This window comes from Bombus vosnesenskii, unplaced genomic scaffold (genome assembly GCF_011952255.1).
Source record: "Bombus vosnesenskii isolate JDL3184/JDL3185 unplaced genomic scaffold, Bvos_JDL3184-5_v1.1 scf7180000013431, whole genome shotgun sequence".
In the NCBI taxonomy this organism is placed as follows: domain Eukaryota; kingdom Metazoa; phylum Arthropoda; class Insecta; order Hymenoptera; family Apidae; genus Bombus; species Bombus vosnesenskii.
This window is the reverse complement of record NW_022883046.1, coordinates 886,979-905,213: the sequence shown is the minus strand read 5'-3', so window position 1 is coordinate 905,213 and position 18,235 is coordinate 886,979. Positions and strand designations below refer to the sequence as shown.

At 38.4% G+C, this 18,235-nt stretch overlaps 1 protein-coding gene and 1 non-coding gene across 4 annotated transcripts; both read left to right on the top strand.

The window, feature by feature from the left end:
- Positions 1-3,820: 3,820 nt before the first annotated feature.
- Positions 3,821-17,940, top strand: LOC117238014 (orexin receptor type 2-like). 3 transcript variants are annotated; one of them, XM_033502513.1, is made up of 7 exons: positions 3,821-4,519; positions 13,094-13,241; positions 13,425-13,646; positions 14,969-15,128; positions 15,313-15,425; positions 16,427-16,666; positions 17,249-17,373. In XM_033502513.1, exons 1-6 carry the CDS (start codon positions 4,064-4,066, stop codon positions 16,573-16,575), a joined length of 1,248 nt encoding a protein of 415 aa, XP_033358404.1. In that variant the 5' UTR covers positions 3,821-4,063; the 3' UTR covers positions 16,576-16,666; positions 17,249-17,373. The 3 variants fall into 3 exon arrangements, with proteins under 3 accessions (XP_033358404.1, XP_033358403.1, XP_033358402.1); XM_033502512.1 differs by having other exon boundaries at positions 3,822-4,519; positions 16,427-16,709; positions 17,249-17,378; XM_033502511.1 differs by lacking the exon at positions 16,427-16,666 and having other exon boundaries at positions 3,936-4,519; positions 17,249-17,940.
- On the top strand, positions 5,833-5,972 carry LOC117238129. Its single transcript, XR_004494124.1, has one exon. It is a non-coding gene; the product is annotated as a U11 spliceosomal RNA (small nuclear RNA).
- Positions 17,941-18,235: the final 295 nt, after the last annotated feature.

The following is an 18,235-nucleotide window of genomic DNA, read 5'->3' as shown; positions in this document are numbered from 1 at the left end:
TACGTTTCTCGTTTGCTGTGTAAAATTCAACAGACAAGGAAGAACCAGCACCCTGAAAACATCGTAAGACGAGCAGTCGAGGTAAACTGAAAACCTTTGCTCATTCTAGTGTTAAACGATATTAACGTTTGCTCACGATTTATGCGAAATAGTTCATAAACATTATAGAGAACACAGAAAATGTTATAAAATGAAGAATATCTTTTAGATCTTTGAAGTATGTTAAAAACGAAAAACAGAGGTAACGAACAGATCTGAATAATGTCAGAAAAAACACACATAGCAGAATATTTTGTAAGTTTCGCATGAACCATCAATGTCAAGATAAACGTGACAGCAAGATAGGAAAAAGCTGACTCTAAAAGGTTTATTGGGTGCAGAAATGATAAATGAGCGTGCGATCAAACGAGTTGGCGGACTAACGAGGGATTGTATAGTGCGTACACTGCCGAAACCTTTGCACCCCTAAATTTTCAGTATCACGCGGGAACACAAGGTTAATCCGAACGGTCAGTGAAAGGAATCCTCCACTGGAATGTAATACTCTCTCAAGCTACTTTTTATTTCCCAAGGATTTCGAAGGATATTGACGCTAAGGACAGTTAACTGGCACGGGACGAACTTAGAATTTTCTATTGATCGGAGCACACATAAAATGCCGCACAAAATATTACGTTAACGCATTAACGTATTTCCTTTGTCCGTGTGGCTATCACGAGCACAGGCTATTTACGATTCAATGACTATAGTTGAGCGATGTTTTATTGACTTTTATTTGACGGAGCTTATACTTCTGCATGAAATACAGTCGAATCTTTTCGAAGACCATTTCCGATCAAAGTCGTCGTAAAGTTGTGTTTGGCCGTAAAATCAAGATTGCAATTTAATTTTACCTGGTAGAATTTATTGACAAAAATAGATACACACGTAACGCTGCTGCAGAGCGATTAAACAGTAGAAAAAGGATTGAAATACCCAGAAATTCCAGCACATCCAACGACTATACGTTGTTTGTTTAACGAAAAGAAAACATGAACGTTGCAAACGTTTACCACTTAACGTAACTGGAGGCAGCGATATAGGATTGCTCATTTCAGCTATACCTTTAGAATTGTCTTCCTTTAATAACAGGCCACTCTGTCTTTTAATAGAAAAAAAAAAGAAACAAAAATTGGCGAAAGAGTAAGAATCACCAGGTACTCATCAGGCTCGACATGGGAAAATTTCAGGACAAAATGTGACATCGACTAGTACTAGCGCACCTACGCGCGCTCGTTAAAACGACGTACATACCTCAGTTTCGCAGAATCCGTCGTCGCGTTCACATCCCTTTCCCGAACTGGGACCTTTTCTAACAAGTCGACGTGACACACATCACGCAACATCTTCGACAAACCCTGTGATACATTCCCTTTATCAAACAGTGGTTTTACATTGTTATTAATGTAATGTAAAACTTTGAACATGCGGTGTTTTACCATCTTATGCAGACAGTTGCAAAATTCTGTGAAAATTAGTCACTCGAATACGTAGAATATTTACTACCAGAAATTTGCATTAAACAACGATGAATACTAATTTTCGTATGAAAAACAATAGTCCCATAAACGAATGCGGTGTGTAAAAGCAAGTGACTGTGATATGATTTTGAATAAAATTGCGGATATAGTGAGGATGACGCATATGTTTCAATGCCAAGTAATAAGTAAGAAATAGGCGATCGCGAATTAAAAGGAATCATAAAAATTGAATAACAAATACGCGAAGTAACGTTGCATGCGTCGCGTTTAAAAGTTTACAGAAAATATTCGGGTCCTGCAAACTTCGTTGAACACCGTGAAATGAATAGTTGGTTGGACTAATATGAGAACAAAGGGAAAATTTTGATGATCGTAGAATTCTTTTTCTCCTTTTAGACTTTCGACGAAGCTTGTGCACGCGATATTATCTGTGAACCGACTCCTTTAGTTTCGTCCGACGACTACAGAGAAAAGTAAGAACAAAGCGACAAAAGCTTTCGCGTACTCAAACATCTCTCGGAATTTGTGCGAAATCCAATCGATTAATCTTCGGAAATTTCACTTGCCGCTTTGTCGCACCATAAACAATGCGGAAGTGACGAGCGAAAAAAAGAAACGCACCGAAGTTTCCATCGAATAAATCGAAATCCTCCACAATTGATGCAAATCCGACAGATTTATGACAATTTATATTTCCGTTGCAGAACATGTTGGAACGAAATCGGAAACATCGTGTCGAATGCCGTGTTAAAAATATTTCGAACGTCTATCATTTTTCCACAAGTCCATTCTGCGGTAACATTCGAATCTTGTAGAAAACAAACATAGTAATACCGTATATCCTGAGAATTTGAAATTAAAAGAAATCAATGGAAAAGTGAACCGTAATTAGTGGATTATTATAAATGGACAATTCGCATAATTTTTGTCCCACGAACATCACAAAATTGAATTCTATTAATGCCAAACCACGAACCGCATAATAAACGGTGCTAGAATGGTTTTGACACCTTTCTGATTAATCGGCACGTTGGTTGTCATTGTCGATTCCGACACGTCAGAAAAACGTGGTAGAAAAACCCGTAAGATTAGTAGCATAATCGAGTGGTTCTTTTTCTCTCAAACGTCGTGCGTCTCGGAGGGAAATCAGAAATCCAAAAAATTCTTGTTGGAAAGTTCTCACAGCGAAGCAACGGAATTTCGAGTTTGTATGAAGAATCTGAAACGCGAATACGATGCTTTTAGCGCTTTTAACCGAAATTTATTAGCGGAGGCTAATGATTTTTCGAGCGGAACGACGATACGATCAATTAATAGACACCGTGCAATTGCGTTACGATCTCCGTACTATAAACCATGGTGTCGTAACGCCACAGTAACTTCTACTCAAGTACAATTAAAATTTCGATTAAATTATAGTTTCCGAGCGATGCTTCGTTAAACTTAACAGCAATGTTCATTTTACTTGCGGAGAACAAGATCCAGAAGATTTTTTCTATTTAATCGCCGATCGATATCGTCTACCGTTTCGCGAATAGCCAAGATAAATCGCTATGCTGATCGAAAATCAACATGATCGATTCGTCGTTGGCTTCTGTATTAACTTCTACGAGAAAAATTCCTTTCGCTACTTTCGAACAATTTCACCGCTATCCTGTAATTAAATTTAATCTCGAACTTTCCCTCTAGAGCTCGGTCAGACGTTAGAAGTAAAATCGAAAAAAGGAGGGAAACCGTGGGACAATACTTTCGTTCGAACGAGATAAAACGCATCCCACCGAGGTACTTCTCGGTTTTCCAATTCTTGTGGACACTGCTTTCTTTTTTTACGAAAAAGTAGGCAAAAACTTACCATGGTATCGACTCGACAGCAAATTTATTGTCTATCCGCAGACTGGAAAATCTGGTAGAAGAGGAGGAAAAGGAAAGGACCGAAGCAGGGTGAACTTAAGAATCATTTTCTATTTGTCGAGCCATTAGTCGGAAGAAATTCATTAGACAATTCAACGCTTGGGAAATCGGAACACGTGACGGCCAAAACTTTCTTTGTTAGTCCTGGTTTTCATTTTGGTGCCAAAGAAGTTTCTTTCCTACAGTAGAAACAGGGAAAGAAGAACGATCCACTCTATCTAAACCATTCTACCAAAAATCAAGTGTTCTGGTGGTTTGCGATATTAATTGCATGGAAGCAGGCGTATCAGTGATCAATGTTAGAAGATGACGCTGATAAAGAAATAGAACAAGGAGAGTCGTCTTTAATATCATGGAAATCGGAGACAAGTAAATGTCACTCGGCCACAACAGAGGAAACGGGGCGAATCGGATCGAAGCGACAACTTTTCCACCGTGTATTTCTCCCTTTTCTTCATCCCTGAACGCTAAACGTTTATTGAACGAACGTCGAACTTGAGAACGTTCGAAATGGAGACTGAAAGCAGCAGTAATCTATAAAAAAGGGAGTTGTTTGCTAAACTCTCCCTAAGAGGGTTCGCGCTTCTCGATATCAATGACGTATGAGGGATCCTTAACAGAGAAAAAGAAAGATGCATCCTCTTGAGTTAGTGATCGTGGGATGGCTGGCATTGGTGATATCCACGTTGGTCGATGCCATCGATTATTTGGACGACTACTCAGCGATGGATTACACCGACGAATCTGACATCGATTACAATACTACGAATTGCACCAATAGTTATTGTATCTCAAACGAAGAGTACGTGGATCGTATGATAAATTATATATTCCCCAAGTTTTGGGACTGGGTGTTGATCGCGTCGCATAGCATTGTTTTCGTGGTCGGCCTGGTCGGGAATGCGCTAGTTTGTATCGCGGTTTACAGGAACCATTCTATGAGAACGGTGACAAATTATTTTATTGTCAATTTAGCTGTGGCCGATTTCCTAGTTTTATTGCTTTGTCTTCCGTTCACCGTACTGTGGGACATCACCGAAACCTGGTTTCTAGGTTTGACCTTGTGCAAAGCCGTGCCATATCTCCAGGTATGACAATCACACTTCATTTATTAGATTAACATTTATCTTTCGTGCGATTTTAATTGAAAAAGTCACGAAGCAAGCCTAAAAAGAGAAGCAGCTTTTAAACATCCTAAAATGTTGCATTCACGCTTCTCGATATTTTCTTTCTGGAGAGCATCCAGGGATTAGAGATTTCGTGCACGTTCGTTGGATGCGCCAGCGAACTCTTCTCCCACGTTATCGTTCGTTACCTGCTGGATTCCTACTCGTACCACCGGTTGAACTTTTCTTCGATATTTATTTCGAGAGTGCGGAAGCTTGCAGTAAAGCTACCGTTCGAATTCGAGCCAACAAGAGATTGGAGATGTTCGAGGCAGTAAAGAGCAGCTACCTTAATTGCAAAATTGAATGTAGTTCCGATGCGATTCGATCGACGACATCACATCACATGAAAATTCGCGATCTTCTCTATTCAACAATTCATGGCATCTTCTATTCTCCGAGTTTATACGACGCATAAATTTTTTGGAACTCGCAATGTAATGGATAAAGGCTTTCTCTGCTAAACCAGACGGAGGCCTGAGTTTATAATAAATTCATAAGTCAGCCGTGTTATTCTTAATTTCATATTCTAGTCGCTTTCATATTCGTCGGGCATGTTTTTTTTATGCCTAGATACCTGATTGACTCAACATTGAGACACGAAACACAGCGATGAATTAAAGATGATCACTTTAATTTTCAACGAAGATTAGAGCACTTCTTTTAATTCCTCTTCAATATTGAATCGTTCGCGTCGTTAGTATATTCGTGTTGGTTTATCGACGAGTTCGGGCTAGTTTCGAATAATAGAACCCGCCTCACGAACACAAATATCTTTATTCAAGTTTTAATTAACTCAATTACAATATCCTTCTTCGCGTGGCTAATAACGAACGGTATCAACCCGGTGAAAAGCCGATATCGCATTCGCCCCTAAATTTTCCCGACTCAACGACATAATTAGGAAGCCTTAATCGTAAATCAAATTATGTACTGAAATTATGCAATTAACGTCTTATGGAATGCAACCGGAGGTAAATTCTTAAATATCTCGAACAATATCGAGGTCGAAACAATCATATTTCTTTCCGTCCATCCTGCCTTTAATTTCAATCGCAGTTTGCATGTTTGTTACCTAATTATCTGTTTCCAAATTGTGTTTCTTTGGAGGCGACGTGCACCAGCATTTTTAGTTCGTCGACGGTTCGACAGATGGCTCGATGCAAGTAGCGATTCTCGCATTCGGTATATCACTTTAAATGTAACATAAAGCCGGCACAAGTTGTCACAAGTTTAAAAAGGGTACTCGCTACTTTAATAGCGCGTCGATACGGTCAAGTGCCGTGTTGGCGGGGTATGGCCAATCAAGACATACCCAATACGTAATTTTTGTATATGCGGGGCTGTTGGCTGCCAATTTTGCACCGGCGCCTCCATCTGCTCAACCTAATAATAATTTTTAATAGCTTAACTTAATAGCAACTCAATATAATAATAATAGTAATAAAGATTCTAATAATGAATCTACTGTTCAGTGTCATTAAAAGTTGTTAGAAATTGATTTGCATCATTAGTTAAGGGTAATATGCAAATCGAAAATTAAAGCGAATGATGATCAATGGTTGTGATCGTGCTGTACATCACCGAACAGATTTAAACGTCACGCGTGGCTGACGCGCGACCACGTTCCCGCCGCTATAACAAATTTCAGTTTGAGTTTGTATTTGATATTGTTACCGGTGTTGAAGCATAAATGATTAGACAAAAAAGTTGGGAACTATGGCATTTGCATGTAAAGGAATTAACACGTCCACAAGCAAAGCTTCAAAAATTCATTATCGCTTTAAACCTCCATCCCTCGTTCTTTCATCCAATTTTCGAAGAAGAATGACCTGTTCGGGGTCTACCATTTTTCACGCTCGATCCACGATACCGTCCGAAACTTGACATTCGGATGAGACATATTCTGGAGGTTTCGACATTGACCGCAAAAAAATTTATGTAATCGCTAACAAAAGAAATATGCTGCTTGATTGATAGCTAACCGAGGATCCGACTATTACAGCGGACACTCGTAAATTCCATCTGTTATGCAATCCACTTGCCGCTTCGTAATATTTATCTTACGCAATGTGTAACGTAACACACGAAGATGCGACGCCGCCGCATTCTTTCTCATTTTCCTTGCGTATCGTCACATGTTAGCAGACCAAGTAGACACGAATGACCGTATCGTGTATCACAAAAGAATGGAAAAAAGAGAATGGCGCGCTTATAATTCAAAATGAGATACAAGCGATTTCGCATCGTGTAGCATCTGGCAACCGAGCGGAATAAACATCGTGAGGGCGCGTCAGCGGAACAAACGAACTTTCTGATCGCCGTTATTTCGCTCGATAAAACGGAATACGCGAATTACACGGTGCGCAATGAATTTTACGAATTTTCGATTCGTTGCGAAGCAAACGGACACGGAAATAACATACTCGACTAGTCGAACGGGACACTGTTGCACATATCGCGTAACTCGAAATAAGTTTTGAATAATAATTAATTAATTCTGCAGAAGGTTCGAGCGTTTTGCGCGATGAAATTTAATAAAATGAAATAAGCAACAGGAGAAAACGAGTTTAGCACGTTATTGCGATACTACAAAGAGGCGATAGACTACAAAGGGCGTATCTCGTATCGGGAGCCAAGACAACGTTACACAAACTTGCTTTATAGCCTATTGTTGGTGTATTGTTTCAGACTTTGGTGTTCGCTATATGGTAAGATACGCGTGAGAACGCGAGGAACGATCCATAGTTGGTCATAATTATCGTCGCTTTTGCAACAATGTTAACGACGGAGTCATACTCAGGTTTGCTAAAACGAAGCTATGGAGAAGAAAGGTTACGCTGTTGACGTCCCATTAATATTGCATTAATGGCTATGGAAACAGTGGTATTCGTGTAACGCGTATCAAGCAACATATTTGCAAACGATACACCGTAGTGTTTCGTCCAAGGGATAATTAACGTAGAATGCACGATTTGGTTTGCAGTTTGCTACGATCGACCTGTGCGGTCAAGAGCGCGTGTGATCCTACATTTAATTAAAACTCGATCGGCCAATATTACGATAGGGCTACGCTTATATATACCGAAATACAGTTGTGTGGAAATATCGTTCGGCTCGTTTATCATAGTCCCATGCATGTGACCACGGATATCCACGCCGATGTGCAAACTTGCATCCTGCGTCTGTGCCTTCGTTAGGATGTACCAACATGCTCGCACAACCAAGGCAGCCTCAGCTGGCGACCAAATCGCGTTATCTTACAACGTGTTACTGAATACCGTTCCTACTGCACGATAACTTATTTCTGCATTCTCAACTTGTTCAAGGAATTTAACTCACTAAGCTGAATTCGTCCCGCTTTCGAAATAATAATCGCTTCTCATCTGTGTTGGACCGGATAACTTTACTTCCGTCGTGAATGTCGGTGACAACCGGCGTTCGTTGCATCTAGTTCACCGCGTAGAAATTCATCAAGGACCAAGGTAACGTTACTTTCATGAAAAACAGCCGGGAGAGGCCGTCGCGAGTAAAAACGAATCGCTAGGCGAAATTCCAGCGTGAAGAAAGAAGAGATAGCCCGACGAATGTCGGAGAGATGGAAAAAGCGGGTGAAGCACGTGCCGAGTCGCAAGCACAGCAACGTCTCTACGTGTACATGAGTACTTTTTACCGGAAGTAAACGCGAAAAGCAAAGAGACCGAGCGTAACGTAGCTAGCTATAACGAGAATACCGGGTCTCGCTGAACCGTCACTCTGCGAATGCGTGTTTATCGTCACGCTGTTTATACATTGCATAATTTCTTCGGCTATGGATAGCAGCCAAGAACTTTTTTCGAAGAAACTAAGACACGCTTAAAGCGGATATTTCTCGACAAAACGTCCGTTTAAATGAGATATTCAACCCTGTGGGATATTCGAGCCGATACTCCGTACAACAGCTTTCTAATTACTTACGCACTGTATCCGATGACAAAGACACCAGCTAGAAACCGGTGCTGTGGAATTAATCGTTTGTATAATCGTACCTCGCTGCTCCCTTTAATCAAGATTAAAATAAAGGTTTCCGCCGTAGAAGTAAGTAGCAAATAGCAGAACGACTGCAATAGGCTTGTAATATTGGTCAGCCCTCTTCGAACGAGAATTAAACCCCTCTTGTGTTACGAGCGCATTTCCTCGATAACGTAAAGTCTCCGTTATTCCGTATTCCCCAGCTTGTTACCAGGTTCTATCGTATCTAAGATGTAAATATATGTTGTACAATTGCCGAAAGCCGACTTAAGTTGTATATTTTTTTCTTTTATTCGAGAGAAACATATTACCGTACCAAATGGCAATTTCCTATAGCGGTGGTAATTTGTCAGGAGATTCGTATATTTGCATTTCAGATAAGATCGCGGCTAGCTCGTGTAGAATGTTTAACGATTCCTGGCTTCTGACTACGCATACACGAGAACATAGCTGTTATACATAACGTAGACGTTAGCGATCTTCAGAAAGGAACGATTACATTCGCCAAAACGAAGGAATAAGTAACGAGCGTCGTTTCGCTTTTTTCAACGCTTGAGATTCCGCGGTGGTTCCACGGGGAAAAGAAGCTCTGCTCGTTTGGAATATTATCACGTACACCGACATTACGGGATAGGATTACAATAAAGAAAAGAAAAATTTTGTGAGTTGTCACATTACATAGAAAAACCGTAATGCTAAATATCTACTTTCAGAATAGTACAGTTGCGAGCAGTAGCAAACGATATAATTCCTCGTTACGACGATTAACTTTATCTATCGCGAGATTTGAATTCTTGCCAATGCCGTAAGACATAGAAGTTACAGTTATGTACAGTGCGCGACGTGTTTTCGTCGTGCAGTTTAAGAAATCTTTGAAATACTTCGAACATATGGAGTTTCCATATCTTTCTGAAAGTGAAGGAAGTCATAGTGAAGTAGGTCTGGTCATGGTCAGACCGTTGAATCGTAATCGCGCACGCAACTCTTGCCTTACGACAAACCAACGTTGGCACGAAGTTAAGAGTTCACGAGACGGACGTATGTGTTCCCAAGATACTTTACTTTTTCAACGTAGCAAAACGTTACCTGGCGTGACACGAAGTGAATTTCCCGTGGGTTTTTCGATACACCCGGCGAACGCAACGCAAAGTAATCCCAAGGGTCGTTCAAAAATATGTATCAGCAGCATCGGCACCTCATTGATTATTTAACTCTGAAGAAATGTAAGGATACATATTGCCGCTAGGTCCGTGCGTCATTTGGGAGTTTGAAACTTGAAAGACACGAAGGAGCCAATGATACAAAGTTTGCGTGCCTTCGGGGTCGTTACGGCGACCAAGGGACTGTTCGTAGCAGACGAGTCGTATGAGTCAGGTGATATTTCACTAGGGAACAGCTCTTTCTCGTGACCGAATCGATAACGTGAATTTTTCAGAACGTTACCCTAATATCTCCCTTTGTAATGCTTTGGCTTGAGGTTTCCACCAATAAAACTATAATTCCTCTGATTGAAAAGGTCGAAGATTCTTCGCGTGTGTGCCATTGATTGTACCTGTTGACCTTCCCAAAAAGTCAAGCATATACATATGTAAACAAACAAATCAGAATAATAAAATTCTTCAATAAAAATTTCTTAGGACGCGTAATAAATGTATTCTCGGTGATATACACAATTTGGTTAGAAAGTGGCACGAGAATGACACGATTCGTGTTACTAGTTGACGATAAAAAAAAAAAAAGGAAACGATAAAGAGCTTGCATCGATACTCTCTCGTCTGCAAAAGCGATTTCGACGTTGATCCGTCAGTTATCATCGTCAAGCTAGCACTCGTTAATCGAGGCAGCTGGTGTTGGTTCAATCGCTCTGGTGACCGAAGGGCAAAGCCCCAAGTGGTATTGTCGTGATATCGGTAGTACGTTAGGCACGCACTGGCGTAACGAATGCAGTTGTGAGTGTGACCGGCAGATAGCCGAGATTTAATTAAAACGCGCTCTACGATCGCCTACGGTGACAAACAATTGTGAAATCGTCTCGCATTAGGTGGGGGTTGAAAAAACAATGGGTTCTGTTCAGGCTGACGAGCAACCTATCCGTTACCCCTCAGGACCAAGCGGAATTATTCGATTCGCGTTTGTATATATCCTTTCCGTCAAACATCTCACCTCTTTTCTTTTCCTTCCACGCCTATCTAACTTTTTCCATGTTATACTTTTACAGATCGATTAGAGAATTCTGTCTTGTTTAACTACTTATACCGTGAAATTCACCTTAATTACTTTTATGTGCACTTAGAAATTTCCTGCCTAAACGCGACGAATAAATTGGGATATCTCGCCTGGCGCAGGCCTCTCTGTTAATTGCGTGGAAACTATGCCGGATAGAATAACGACAAGCGAAAGCGTCCGGAACAATTTGCTCTATGTGTTAAACGTAACCGCTCTTTGCTTCTGCTATTCTAATGCCGATCGATTTACCCTACAGCTCGAATATCTCCTTGTCGGGATCCTTGACCGACTCTAATTATTACAACTGCAGTAAGGAACGATCGATCTTGTACCCAATATAAATACCCACGCATCGTATTTCTGAAAGAAAGTCGATCTTTAATCTCCATTTGTATATCACAAAGTAACGAGTTCTGCCCGAATTGCAAACGACAAAAATCACGTACAACTATTTCAATTATTCTACGAGCATCGTATATCACAGGGAAAACGGATAGTCACTTGGGATTAGTAGGATTTGTGTCTTTCGTCGGAAACAGTTTCAATTTCAAATGTCCCCTACCGACGACAAAACGGAGTTTCCTTTATCACATTGCTATAAATATACGAGAAAGACGAGCTTGAACTAATATCGATAATTGAGGTTGTCTGATAAATAATTTTGCAAGAAATCGGTCGTCGCACCTAGAAATCGAATCAAGGCTATTCGCTGCTTTTCTTACCAAGAAACAAATGAAAGAAATGACAAATTACTCGTGTTGAGATAGCTACGATTCCCTTTGGTAATTCCGCTGTATCAAAGCCGTATTTCCAAGTCGCGGCTAACGATGTTCGGGATTTTTCAATTGCTTAATCTTCTCCTATCTCCATTGAAATTAAAGTATGCCCGGAGCTCGGAGCATCGTTATCTTCGAGTAAAATTCTAAGTACTCCGATTTATCTTCCACTCGCGCGCATAGATTCCATGATAGAAATGAAACGACTACATTTACATAGAAACTCTTCATTAAACAGATAGAACGTGGAAAGTACGTATCAATGTAAAAATGAATAACATCTATACGTTTCTTTTTGATCTTCGCAGGAGAAATTTAGTCGGATTATAATCGTAAATTGCTACTTGCCACAAAAAGGGGATGAAAAGTTACGACCACGCTGCAACAGTACGAAAGCTATGAGCGGTGGCCTAATCGGTGAAAGTCTAATGTCTGGAAAAGTAGGAACCTGTCGAGAGCACCTGAAGCTAGATGTTTGAACCTGCTACTGACCAATTCGACGATCAATTCGAATATACCCGACGTTGCCGCGTAGAAACTTCGCAACTAGCTCTTTGACGATAATTCGGAAATTCAATCGACAGCAAGCACTCGCAGTCGGACCTCTAAACGCATTAGCATAACGTATGGAAAGACGTCACACGGGAAATGCCTGATAAACAGAACGTGAATGTGCATATGTCGTTTCTCGGTAAACGTCGGAAAGGGTTTCACGGCTGAAATGCTTTATTTTAAATGCGATTTGCTTAACGATTTGTTAGTTTTTAATCAGTGCCGACTTTCGGTCAATTTTTCACTTGGTCGTCAAATGTATCAAACACGCTACCAATGGTATTTGGGAAAAGAAATTTAGGTCGAACTGACCAGTGCGATTCATTTTATTAATTCCACGAGTTGTTCGCGAACAAAAAGAAAAACAACTCGAAGCTGAGGTACGAAGCCAATAAATTTTCCGGCAGGAAAAAGCTCGGGCGCACCAACGGAGCCAGCAGTTTTATCATTTTCCGAGGAGCAAAACTCCTACCAAGTCCTCGGCCGTATTTTCTAACCGTTCGTTTTATATTCATAACATGTCAATACGAATAAATCATGTTACGGGGTAAAAAGCCAAAATGTAAGATATGTCAATGTCTATAATAACATGATCTATTATGATCCTATAACATGAACGAGTATTTATATTCGTATTCCCGTGTATACCAAAGAATGTCAACTACCTGTAAATAGTTCTAACTGTATCGTCGATCGATCTCTGATGCAACACGTAAGTTCTATAGCGAACGGAAGTTATGGAAATTTCATGAATGAACAAATTAAAATTCATAATGAACGCGGTTAATTTCTTTCTTCTAAATAACGCTGGATGATACTCGAAAGAGCAAGGAATGAACTCTTGAGCTCTTGTTTTTACAGCATTTATCTCTACCGACGATCATATAAATATTTGAAAAATAAATCTGCTTCTGCTTGGTCTTTGTTGCAGACAGTGTCCGTGACCGTGAGCATATTGACCCTAACTTTTATATCGATAGATCGATGGTACGCTATATGCTTTCCCCTGAGATTTAAGTCTACCACTGGACGAGCAAAAAGTGCGATCATCGGAATTTGGGCGATAGCCCTTCTATTTGGTAGTTAAATATTAATTTAATATCTTTCCTTAAATAGCAATTCAGTGAAACAAGCATATAATTCATGTTTAGAGTACGCTTTTATGGAATAGTTTATTCGAAAATTAAGGCACTCGACATATTATATTTAGTTACTGACAAACTATGAGAAAAACCATGCATCAACGCTCAACGTTTGTACAGATATTCCAGATCTCGTGGTGTTGCATACCGTCCCACCTACGCACATCAAAATAAAGACCGTTTTATTCACGCAATGCGACATATCCTGGAGTCAAAGGAGCCAGGTCGCCTTTACTATCGTCAAACTAATTTTCCTTTATACCGGACCTTTGATCTTCATGAGCGTAGCCTATTGGCAGATTGTAAAAGTCCTTTGGAGGAGCAACATTCCAGGACATAATTGTAAGCAAACGATCGATCTACGTTTCCTTTGTATTTTTTATTCTACAAAGAAAATTATACGTAATCGATGACCGCGCGTTTATACGCGTAACGGAGCTATTATAAAATATTTCTAGAACATGCTCGTACAGGTCATTGTACGTTTTTCTTCGTTAGTCAACAACATTTCGTTATCATTAATTATACTATTATTAGTTTGTGTCATATTTGAACACATTCCAGTAGATGCATTGGAATTATTTAGTTTACAATCTCTATTTGTTTTGTTTACATCAGAAAAATAATCTCTATTTGATAATAATGTCGACTTTCCTTTACAGCAATTTTTCATTTCATTCGTTACTTCGGCTATATATATGTAAAGTTTACAATTGCTCTCCATTATGTCATTTCTCTTTCGATTTAAAAAATTATTGAAAGCTTCAGAATGAGCATATACAGGATCCAACTGTTCATAACGTCTTTTTAATTTATTAACGATCTTTTTCATATCATCAGAACGATCTTTCTGTAAACATAAACTAATAAACATAGAGAATATATCCTGTTCCATAGAAGAAATAGTTTTCTTCTCCTTTACAACCAACTGTGGTTTCAATAATATTTTATTTTCCTCTTTTCCTTTTTCTGTTTCTTCCTCCTCCTTCGCATTACATGCTTTAACATTAGCTTCTTGAGAATTAACTTGAGAATTTTTGTCAATACAAGAACTATCAACATTTTCTATTTCAGATGCTTTTCTTTTACGTCTTTTCACTGCTTCATTGTCACACAAGGAAGCTTCTACTCTTATAGTAGTTATTAAGAAGTTAGAATGGGAATTATGATTATCTTTTACTAACTTGATAACTGACCTTTGTGTGTCATCAGTTTTATTCTGAAACAATAACATTTTGAACTCTAAATGTCTTTCAACATGTTCATAACTTATTAAGCATAGATACATCACATTATAATTGCTAAGAATTTACAGTTGACATAATTATATATATTTTAATGTAAGAAGATATACGAACCTGTCTTGCATCTTCATCATCATCTCATGAGATACAAATAATGTCATTCTTCTTACTTCTTCTTACTCCTACAGGATATTCGTATCATCACGATCATCTTTTCTTATCGACAGTATCATTAGTATTCGACGTTCGAAATTCCAAACTGCGAATAACTGCGAATGTATTTAACGCGACATTTAACCTTTTCGTGGACGTTCATTTTACAGTTAAACGTTTAAGCTGTGTCCAATCAGTAATATCACGGTCGTAGCAAAAACTAACCGATAACTCTACGACATAAGTAATAATACCAAGCATTTGCAGTACCGTCACGAGCATCCCAGATGAGCCAGATCCCATCGACCGGTGGCGGAAATCCGGAAGTGCAGCTGAGATCTCGACGAAAGGCGGCAAAAATGTTAGTCACGGTGGTCATCACATTTGCGATTTGCTATTTCCCTGTGCACTTACTCTCCGTTTTAAGGTATCTTCCACTAATCGATATGTTACACAAGTTCAATTTACCCTAATGTCCGACATAACGTAATGTAACAAACAAAAACACTCAAATACTTCGGTTATGGACGAACACGTGTGTTACAACAGTTGGGATGGAAACGACATTATTGTTCAAAGCAAATTGATGTCCGTATTATTTAACGTTTCAGGTATACCACCACATTACCATCCAATAAATGGATAAACGCCATCAGCTTAATCGCGCATGGCCTATGCTATTTCAATAGTGCAGTTAATCCTCTGATCTACAACTTCATGAGCGGTAAACGACTTTTGACTTTCATTAATTTTAAACAAACAATAGTTTATCGGTCGTGCTTCAATTGCGCGTGTCAGATAATTTTATTGGACAATTGGATTATTTTTTCGCGATTTGATCGACCAACAGCTTATACTGCTTCTAAATTTTATCGGCGCATACTGTCAGGTGACTTTCTATGGATTTTATGGATTGCACGGTGCTGTACCTCTTTGATCAAAAAATAATTGACAAGCTCGATACGATCGATTTACTACAGACGATCTGATACATAATGCTGATACGTAAAGATCCATGTCACGCTACTTCTTGTGTTAATGGAATAAGGTGATTCGTTCCTATGTGTGAATAGAATATTTAAAATAATTGACTTTTGGTAAAATTCTTCCTTTCCTCCCTTCTCTTCTGCTGTCTCTTGCTTCCTTTTCTTTTCACCCTTCTAATGATTCTGAAGTGATTTCTAGATATATGTACGACTATGTATATATTCAAAATGAATCACCCTATTCATTACGAAATCTATCTTCTTAATTCATTACGAAATTCAAAACTTATCGGAGAGCTCTCCTCACGGCTGTTATTAACATGCACCTCCCCAGATATTTCTATCTCGTTTACTTAAAGAACTTGGTAATTAAATGAAGCGATGTTTCACTGTTTAACTGATAACGACTTTGGTGTTTCTAACTTTCAGTTTGCATTTTAAAATGTACAAGAGTTCGAAAAGAACAATGGCACGATTCTTTTACAGAGTTGATCGTTATATTATGCCACTTGATTCAACAAAGTTTTGCTGTAACTTCTTTTCAAAATGCTTTTCGGGCAGCAAAGGTGTACATATCGTTTAAATACATTTCCAAATTTCGAAAGATCCTTTAGTTCGTAAGAAAAAGACTACAGATACCTGTATTTCCACTTTAATAATTCCGACTCGTAATGAAACCGGAAATAGAAACGATGGCAACGGTGAAAGCAAAAGGAGATATTCAGCGTATGGTTTGCAGGTAAGTTCCGGCAGGAGTTTGGTCGTACATTCCGAGAATGCACGCCTTTGAACCCCACGAACGATCGCAGGCCAAACCAGCAACCCAGCTACGCTTACATGGCAAACGAATGTCGATCTGCATCGCAAAATCGTCGTGAACAATTCTGACATGCGGAAATACGAGTCTCTTGGGTGAAAAAAGTCCCTAATACAGTCTTGGAAGGAACTCAGGCCGAAAACGAATTTGTCCAGGATCGATGTAGTCTTGGGTTTTGTCCTCCGCAATCTCAATTACGCTTAGGGTGAGCTGTATTATATTCCACAGTTATTGGCCACCTTACAAAACCAATTTCTCTTTTACCGATAATCTTTATTAACCTTTTCGTTTTAATTTAATCACTTCACTGTACACATAACCGACGATACAAGAGAAGTAAACTTTAAAATCTAGTTTTGAGAATCGGAATTTTTCATTAGAAATAAACAATCGATCGATGATCACTTAATTGTCTTAAGATGCAGACGTAGAAGGCGTTTTGATAGGCATATCTGAGACTTAAATGATCTATTAAGAATTAAAAAGTATGCTTAAAATAAAGGTCGATAACGAAATATTATATAGCTTACCCTTTTCGTTAAAGTTATAATGAAAATTAAAGTCAAACGACAATAATGATGTTAATCTTAATTATAATATTATACCTCGATTTAAGCTTTACAACGATCCATTCTTTCAAAGTAATACAAACTTAAAACAACGCAAATTATCTAGTTTGTATATAATGTACCTGTAAAATATTACAGAAAGTATTCAATAATTAATCAAGAACTTTTATTACAGGGAAATTTCGGAAGGCGTTTAGGCGTACATTTCGCTGTGCTCGAGAGAATGGTTCTCGAATACAGCGTGGATATCTTGCGAGCACATCTAATTTTCCTCGAATAAAATCTCGGACCACGACGATACGAACGACGTTTAAGAATAACAATAACCTTCAACGAAATACCGAAATTATACCTCTCAGTGCTATAACCACTATTCAGCAGAATGAAAAACACGATTGATTGGATGCATATACACCAATAATATGACTATCAGATGCGCAGTAAGATTCACAAGTAATTTATTTACATGTAATTTGAATTTTAATACTAATGTAGAGTATAAAATATTACATAAATATAACAAAAACACTATGTTCCACTCGGTAGTATTTTAAATAATAAAAAATACTTGTGAAAACGATTATATTTAATTCCCAAATTCATAAAAATTGGTAGACACTATAAGTTCCATTGAAAAATGGAATCATCTGATATAACAAAACATTGAATATTATTGAATTAATATGTAAAATGTACTTACAATATTAAAAATTACCACATAGAAGCTCGATGTTTATTCTCGCAGAGCGTAAACTATAACATAGGCACATATGAATTTGTAAATCATTCTTCATAATAGAATGATTGTATTTAGAACTATTATATTGTATGTAATCTTCAGACGATACGTAAAGTTTGCTGACAAAATTGTATGTAAAAACTTTAATAAGATATAAATAATATATACTATCGCTATGTCATAAATATATGATGTAAATCTTATATTCTGTACAATTCTACTAGCACTTCATATAGTCTTGACCGAATTTATCTTCAGTCCACAAAAATTACATTTTTACCGCATATGAGAATCATTTAACTGAAAGATCAATCCCACTGTTTATATGATGTCAACACTGTTAATGAAACTTTTATACAAGTTAAAATTAATTGATAGGATCCGTACAATTAAAGTTTATGCAAAACTTAATAAGTTAAAAAG